Source organism: Neophocaena asiaeorientalis, unplaced genomic scaffold (assembly GCF_003031525.2).
Source record: "Neophocaena asiaeorientalis asiaeorientalis breed wild unplaced genomic scaffold, Neophocaena_asiaeorientalis_V1.1 scaffold32, whole genome shotgun sequence".
Classification (NCBI taxonomy): Eukaryota; Metazoa; Chordata; class Mammalia; order Artiodactyla; family Phocoenidae; genus Neophocaena; species Neophocaena asiaeorientalis.
In genome coordinates this window covers 2,308,618-2,317,026 of record NW_020185327.1, presented here as the reverse complement: position 1 = coordinate 2,317,026, position 8,409 = coordinate 2,308,618, and the positions used below count along the sequence as shown (strand labels likewise).

Below are 8,409 nucleotides of genomic sequence, written 5' to 3'. Positions count from 1 at the left end.
CCCCCCTGCCCCAGCCCTAGTTAAATGAGACCTTTTATTCAAGAATCCCTGCAGGACCCCTCCAACAATGAGACTGCATTAGGTGACTGGCCTAAGTCATTTGGGGAGGAGTAAAGGGCTGGTAGAGTCCCCAACCCTGCCCCTTTCCACAGGTTTCCACAACCCTTTCACCTGGGTTCAAAGCCAGAGACAGCAGAAGTCCCAGGCGGGGGGTGATGAGGGATGAAGCCGTACTTTGCCACCTCCCCCCAGATGGAGTGAACAGGATTTCCAATGTAACCCATGGTGACATCCAGATTAAATGGGCCCCAGGCTGTGAGGCAAAGCTAGGAGAGGGCTGCTTCAGGGGGTGCTTATATTGCCAGAGGAATGGCTTTCAAGAAGAGGAAAAGCAGTTCCTCCTTTGGAGGAAGTGATGGCCCCCCCAGAGAAGCCACGGTAGACACCTTCACGGGGCAAGGAGTCTGGGGAGGGCCTCCCTGACCCTGGCCTTGGCCTCGGCCTCTTGGAGTCAGCCAGGTTCACACCTACCCCTGCAGTTAGGCCCTTTTACTGAGGGCATTGGGGCACAGTGGCCTCCCTGGTGATATCATCTCTGGAAGCCCTGTCACAGGTGACAGGGCTGTGACGGCCAGGTAGGGGGTAAGCTAGCAGGCGACTCTTTCTCTGTAACCTGGGCTGCCTGGCCCAGAGGGCCAGAGAACTGGGCATATATACACGCACCCACAAACACCAAACAATCATTATCGGCACCCATACACTCAAAACACACACTTCCACATCCCAAGCGCAAATAAATGTACTGAATACCACCCCTGTGTGAATGGCCACACACAATACGGCACACAAACACACAAGCTAACACAGTCCTACGACACAGCCCCACACACCCAAACACCCCTTCTTTAGTCCATCCCCATCCACCCGTCCTCTTCTTGACCCTACCAAAGGAAAGGGAGTTTCCAGGAAGAAAACAGAGACCTTTGCCCTCAGAAAGAGCCAGGGATCAATACTGTTTAGACTTGGCTAGTGTGTATTTCCTCCTGGGCTGAGGAAGATTTAAGTTTATGGTTCAATCCAATCTTAAAAAAAAAAAAAAAGGTAGAAAATGAGGAAGTTGGGATAGCACACTGCAGTATTTATTTTGATGCAGCCCCAGACTTTAATACACGGGCAGCTGGCTAAGCCAGCCCCATAAATCAGAGAAATCAATGCCTGTTTATGTTTATTATTACTTTCTTTTTTTAGCAGGGGTGCACGAAAAGAGATATGACCAGAGTCCTCCTTCCCTCGCCTCTGCCCCAATAAGGAGGATTTTCCAGTGGGGAAGGGGAAGAGTGAGAGAAGATAGGAAAGTCATTCTGGACGATGACCTCAGGGCCTTGGTCAGACTCCTGAAAAAAGGCAGTTGTAATGAGTAGATGTGACAAAGAGGGAGACACAGGGGCACAGAGGAGGCATGGACCAAATGTTTAAGTTCTCAGAGCGTCAGTTTCCTCCTCTGAAAAATGAAGAAAACTCTATTTACCCATAGAGATTGGAAGATAAAAGGAGATAATGGGCCAGAAATCAAATTACATAGTAATGACACATCTATACACTTTACTAATATAATTGTGGGGAGAGGTGACCACCTCCTCCCTCTTCCCCAGGGTGAAGAGGGAGAACTCTTGGCTTTGATCTCTTGCTAGAGATAAAGTGGAGCCTCAAGGAACAGGACACTTCTTGGAGTTGCTGCTCAAGTTGGCCCCTGCCCCAGGCTCTGGATCTAGTGATCTTGAGGGGCCACATTGAGGAAGGGAGAAGGAAGGGCAGCCCAGTTTCCAGGCATTCAGAGCAGTAAGCTTCTCTGTAGAACTGGGCACCCCCAACATCGTATCTGGATGTGGCCGGGAAATGTCTTGATATTCTGAGCTGTCTGGATTCGGGAAGGGGTACCCTGGGCCTCAGGTCTCAGACCCCCTAACCCAAAGCCCTGGAGAGCTTGGAGATTCCAGGCTCCCCCCCTGCATCCACCTCCCCGAGAAAAGCAAAGGATGTACTTCCAGACACTAGAAAACAACTCACCTGGGCCATCCCCAGGGAAGAGCCCACCTTACTGCTTCTAACTCTTCACTCAAGGATTGGGTGAGCACCTATTATGTGCAGAGGTTACTCCATCCACCCCAGAAAGGTGCGAAAGGAATAGAAGAAAGAGATTTACTGCTGTAAAGTTGGGAACCCATGGCAATGTCAAATATGCTCTCCAGCTCCAGGTCCCTGAGCCCCAACCCCCCAAGGCCTTGACCAGGGACTTCAACGGTCCTTTGGCTTCCTAGATCTGGTACCTAGCACTGTCACTTCCCCCAGACATAGGCCCAAATCAGGGGGAATTTTTCAAGAAAAACGGCAGACTGACTGGTCATTCCCACTTCTCACAAAATCAATCCAACAAACAGGAAAGAAACCCAAGGGAAGAGCACAGAAGCAGAGTTCCCATGTATGCACAAACACACCTGCAAACACAAATAAGCACATGCACACATGCTGTGGACTCACAAACAGCCAAGTGTGCATCTACTTACAGACATGAACACCCAGTTGCATAATGCTCACACATGCAGGAATACACAAAACCCCGTGGGGTACTCAGATGCACCAATATCTATCTACACGTGATCACATATACACATGAGGTTTTCAGGACACCTACGTATCTGGCCACACGAGTACAGGTACATACATACATACTACAGAAGACGGGGAAAACGGAGAGAACAGAATTTACCATTCAAAAAAATTCCTGGAGCAAAGGGAGGTAAGAAGGGATCTCCTCTTCCTCCCCCTAGTGCCTGAATGGCGGGGTCCAGTGGCTACCCAAGAAGGCTAGGCACCAGGGTCTGGGGCAAGTGTCCAGACATTTCCCTCTATGAAGTCCGGGGGTCCTGGGGGTCCGGGGGGCGTGTGTCTGCGCCCCTCTCGGTCAGAAAGCAAGCCAGGCTTTGTTGGGATTGTGAAAGGGACCCTGCTTAGGCTTTGGGTTAGGGGCGAGTCAGGCCTGTGCCCACGTCGGAGGTCGCGGCGCAGAGCGATCCGGCAGCTGACCGAGGGGCTGCCGCTCTGCATAGCTTCCCAGCATCCGGGCCTCCTCTCCCGGTTTTACGGAGCCAGGAGCTCCGAACCCCGCGAGGCTCATGTGCCGCCCTCGACCAGCCGTTTCGTCAACGAAATCACTTCTCCAAACGAAGAGCGGGAAGTCCAGGCAGCCCCGAGGCGCCCCTCGCTCAGGAGGGGAGGCAGCCCCTCACCGCTGCCCCGCCCTGGGAAGGCCTTCTGCTTCTAGAGGAGAAAACCTCCAGCAAAACTCGCATCAGAAAAAAAGAGACAGAGAAAGAAAAGAAGTAAGCTGGAGCGAGGAGCAGGTTGAACCAGAGCAGGCTGCAGCCGGGCTGGTCCTGGCTCTGCGCGGGAGGCAGCCCCAAGAGCCCGGCAGTGTGTCCGAAGTCAGGACTGGGGGGTTCCGGCCTTTGGGCTCCTTTCAAGGCAATCGGAGACCAAGAGTGTCCCTCCAGACCCTCCAAACCTGGACCATCCCCGGGTCTGGGCCGCCCCAATCACCGCGCCCCCCTGGCACCCCGTATTCATTGTGTGGTGATGGATCTTAAGGCTCGGCCGAGCCGCCGCGGCTCCCAGCCCTGTGAGCGCGCGCTGTGCGCCGGGCCGCCGTGTGCCTGCGCCCTCGCCCTTCCCCAGCCCGCAAAGAGGAGGGCCGCCAGCCGCTCGTGAGCACAGTGTACACTTTATTTCAGACTACAGGTTTCTGAACATAATAAAATCTTTGGCTTGTAGCGGCGGTTCAGTCTCGCAGTCTGTGGGGTCGTATTTCTCAACAAGTCTCCGGAAAACGAAAGGGGTGGGGGGCAGGACAGACAGACCGACAGAGGGGGCCGGGAGAAGGGCAGACACGCGAGGAAGCACACTCTCACGCACACAAAGAAAAGTCCCAGAGAAACGAGGGCCAGCGATGCGGGGCGGGAGGCACCGGAGAAGCAGTAACATTCAAAAGAAAACGAAACTGGGCCGGGGGCAGCGAGGCGGAGGCGGGGGATAAAATAATTATAATAATTATAATAATTATAACAATAATAATAAAGGAGATTAATAAAAAGTCCAGCAAATAGAGATCGCTACACATAATTCTTTTCCTTACCTGAAATTAAATATATACAAGGTCGTAAGCGGTTTGGCTAGATAGAGCTTTAAGGAGTTCGCAGTTTCGTCCCTTATACTGTGAAGAGAGAACTGATCTGATTTTTCGATAGCACCTGTCCGAGTCTTTCTCCCTTTGAAAAAATGTCTCGTTCCAACGCGACTCTCCGTCCTGGGGACCCCTTTCTCTCTCTTTTCCCTGTTGTTCCCTTCCTCCTCCTTTGCGCTGATTATTTCTCCCCGGGCGTGGGGTCGGCAAGGCGGCGGTGGCGGTACCAGGAGGGGGCGCGGGCGCGGCGGCCGGAACGCGCGGCCCCTGCCGGCGGCGGCTACTCGCTCTCGTCTTTGTCCTGGACCGTAGTGGTTGAGTGGTTGTATAGTCCCTGCGCCATGAGGTGCAGCGCCAGGCCGTTCTTGATGCCCGTGGCTTTCTTGATCTTGGCGCGCTTGTTCTGGAACCAGATCTTGATCTGGGACTCGTTGAGGCTGAGCTCCTGGGCCAGGGTCTGCCGCCGCTGCTCGGTGATGTAGCGGTTCGCCTGGAACTCCGCCTTGAGTCTCTGCAGCTGCTCGGCCGTGAACGCCGTCCGCGGCCGCTTGTCCTCCTTCTCGTTCTTCTTCTTCTTTAGCTTTCTGGTGCGCGGACCTGCAGCGGCAGAGAAGGACGGGTGGTAGGTGGGGACGGAGGGCAGAGGGGAGGGGGAAGAGGGCAGAGGAAGCCGTGAGAATTGCGGAGCCGAGCGGGGATCGCGCCCCGCGCTTCCTGGGCGCTAGCCGAGGCCCCGCTGCCGCCGCCCCCCACCTATCACCCTCGCCCGCTAGCCCCTAGGTCAATCGGCTGGCTACTGGGGTCGCTGGGTTCCCCGCTGGGATGCCCGAGGGTCACGGAGGCAAGTTGGCCGAAGTTGTGTGTGCACCCACACCCCAGTTCAGCACAGGAGAGCCGTGTGATAGGCTTAAATCACAGAGTCCAAGATGGAGAGATATTTGGAGCTCCATCCGGCCCAACCCAGAGCTGGAGATCGGGGGCCTGCTGTCTTCACAGTCCCGGAATAAAAAGAGGCTCAACACTGTAGTAGTAAAGACACTAGGACGGGATTGCCCTGGGGAAATCGCCAACCTGAAAGCCAATCGTCTCCCCCTCCTCAAGAAGCGCACCTACACCCACACACCTACAACAAGACCCCATCTGCTTGTAGCTATTGACTCCAGAAAACAAGGGGATAAGGAGGGCGCTGTGAGAGACCTGTCTAGCTCCTAAGTATTCAGCATCTGCTCTCTTGACCTGTTCTTCTGTCCCTGTGGCCTAAAACGAAGCCCTTTTATAGGGTCCCAGGAAGACGCTGACCACCCGTTTCCCTGAAAAGGGAGAAAAGGCCTTCACCCGGTTGTATGCCTTACCCACGTGCCCTGGCCCCTGAGTTCTCTGTTTTGTCCCTTGGATGGTGCCAGTAAGAAAGAGAGGGCCCTCCCCACTCCTGCACCCAGCAGCACAGGCACGGCTCCCTCACTTCTCTTTTGGACACAGAAGCTGCAATTGCAAGCCAGAGCTGCTTTCCCTGCCCACCTATTTGCAAGGTTATTTATCCACGAGCAAAACAGGGGCAGAGGGACACAGAGAGTGGGGCAATCCCGACAAAAATCTGTGCTTTGCCTCTAAGATGGGTATAGGAAGAGGCCACAGGAAACCTTCCTAGGAAAGTGAAGTGTCCCTCAGAACCTAGTCTGCGAAGAGGGCTGCTATGGAGCCCAGCCCTGAAGAGAAAAGGGAAAAGACAGGAGGCTGACTCTAAAGCCTGCACCTCTGCCCATCAGCCTGCACACCCAAGTCTCCTGGAGTTTCCTTGCCGGGCCCTGTCATGGTTATGGGAGCTTCCTGAGTCAGGGCTGTTAACCTATAAAACTGTCTGGGAGAAGCATCTTCCCCGGCATCTCCAAACCTAGCAACACAGGGGCAAACTGGGCAGCTGGCTTCTGGGGCAGACCAGCGCTGGGGTCACCAGCTGTCCTGTGACTAAAGAGTCCAGGCCTGGCCGCCCCGCAAGTCTGGGCTGGGGTTCGCCTCCCTGAACTGCTCATGCAGGAGAAGGAGCCAGCACCCGGCCTCCCCAGGCTCGTAAGAAGAAAGCAGCCAAGAACAAAGACAAGGCCCACTCCTGAGCCCGGTGCAGAAAGCACTGGGAGGCGGGGTGGGACGGGAGGAAGGCCTTGGTTTAGCGTAGTCATTAGCCTAGCGAGCAGAGATGGCCCAGGAAATGTGTACACCCTCAGAAAGACCCTGCTTACGCGTTGTGCGTCCCGGACGTGGTTAGAGTGTTGTTGTTGTTGGGGTGTGTGTGTGTGTGCGCGCGCGCGCGCGCGCGCAGAGGGAGGAACACTTGTAATAAAATCGTAGCCTCCTGGCCAGCCCGAGCCTCACGGCCTGACAGCTCAATCACTCTATCCATCAGGCGAGTCAATCAAAGCAGCTTTTCGGAGGTTCAGGGAGCCCGTGTCAATAACGGGGCTCGAGATGGCGGGGGCTGATAGCGCGCATCGATCCGCGCCCAGCCGGCAGCGGTGCGGAGGCGGAGACCAGCCAGAGTAGAGCGGCGCACCGCTACGCCGTACCCTGCCTCCTGCCAGACCCAGGTGGCCGGAACCCCAATCGGAGGCCAAGAACCCCTGCCGCCCTCCTCGTGGCTCCCACCGGTCTCCCGGGAGCTGCAGTCCGGGGAGGCGGGCAGGCCGCAGCCTCCTCTCCCGGGGCCTAGCGGCTGTCCCACAGTAGGTCTCAGATTGGGGTTCTCGAAGCGCAAGGAGTATGTGGGTAAAGGGCCGAAGGAAAATCGAGAAAAACGGGCCTATGGCTGACAGAAATCTGCTATCTGGCAGACGTGCGAAAGGAAGGAGTGAAAGAAGGAAGGGGCAGGGCCGGGAGGATGTGCGAGGCGTGCTTCGGAGAATCTGGGGCGGAGGGGTCTCTCATGCCCTCGGCCCAGCTTTCTGACCTGAGCCTGACCTGTCTTCTCTCCCACTGTCTGTCCGTCAGCTCTAGAAAACCAGGGGCCAGGGGCTCTCGGCACCCACCGTTTCAGCAACTGCCCTTCCCTGAATTCCACCCACCCGGGTCAGACTCTCTTGGCTACCCGGCCTGGGGAAGAGGGACAGCGATCTGACGCGTTTCTCTCTCTTCCTGTGTCTCCTTAAATCTATCTCTATGCAAGTGAGCTCTCCGCAGAAAATATCGATATGGTGTTTGTGTCTGTAAGAACACGAAGTGAAGATTATTACTCTAATGACAGCTTTGTTAGATTTTGGCCTCCGCAGGACGAGGCTGGCGGGATTTCAGACCCAGATTTCTAGGCCCACCTTCTCGCTGATTCTAAAAACCCCTTTCCCTGGACGGAAAAGCAATGATTGCTTGTGTCTTTCCTAAGAATAATAAAGGTAAAACACAAATAAGGCCGGAAGGGCTCGGAGTTCAACACCGAAGGATCGAGCTTCCCGTGCCCTGAGCTGTAGCCTCCCGGGAGGTGGCCGCAGAATCCAGGAGCGCAAAACTGGGTGCAATGCTCGACTGTGACTGGGACCGAGGTCAAGGAGGAGGAAGCAGGCGTGAGAGAAGAGAACGCCCGAGATCCGGCATGCTCTCCCCAACCCGGAGGCTAAGAGTTCTAGGGGTGGCGTCCGCGGAGCCGAAAGGCACGGCGCAGCCTGGGGCTGGGTACTCACCGGAGGACGGACGATCCGAGTAGCGCGTGCAGTAGACCCAGGCGGGCCACACGAGGGGCTGCTGCGAGTCAGTTTTGACTACGGGCCCGCCGTTGGCTGAGCCCATTAGCAGGATGGCCGGGTTGCTGTGCTCCGGGTACTTAGCACCCTGCGCTCCCGGGCTCCCCACGCCGCCTCCACTGCCACCGCCGCTGTCCGAAGGTTTGGCCGCTGCTGCTGCTGCTGCCGCTGCCACGGCCGCCGCAGCCGCCGCCGCCGCCGCCGCCGCCGCCGGGTTCCCAGCTTTGGACGCACCCGCTCCGCCGGCGGTGGCTGGCGGGGAACCGTCGGGTGGGCCACAGTTCGCGTCCGGGGCGCACAGGAGTGAGGCGGCGCCTGGCGCCCTCGTGCCCAGCGGGTGGACAGGGTCTCTACCTGCGCCGGTCTGGCCTCTGTCACGCTCGACCCGACCTCCTCCTGCGCCTCCTCCGGCCGCCGCCGCCGCCGCCACCAGGAGCTGCGGTGGCG

General features: G+C 56.7%; 1 protein-coding gene across 1 annotated transcript in view; it reads right to left on the bottom strand.

The window, feature by feature from the left end:
• Positions 1–4,517: 4,517 nt before the first annotated feature.
• EN1 (engrailed homeobox 1) overlaps positions 4,518–8,409 on the bottom strand; it is a 14,103-nt gene continuing 10,211 nt past the window's right edge. Inside the window, exons 4-5 of the mRNA XM_024734507.1 lie at positions 7,903–8,398; positions 4,518–4,834 (exon numbers count right to left, since the gene is read on the bottom strand). Coding sequence (XP_024590275.1) covers positions 4,518–4,834; positions 7,903–8,398 — 813 coding nt within the window. The remainder of the gene's footprint in view (positions 4,835–7,902; positions 8,399–8,409) is intronic.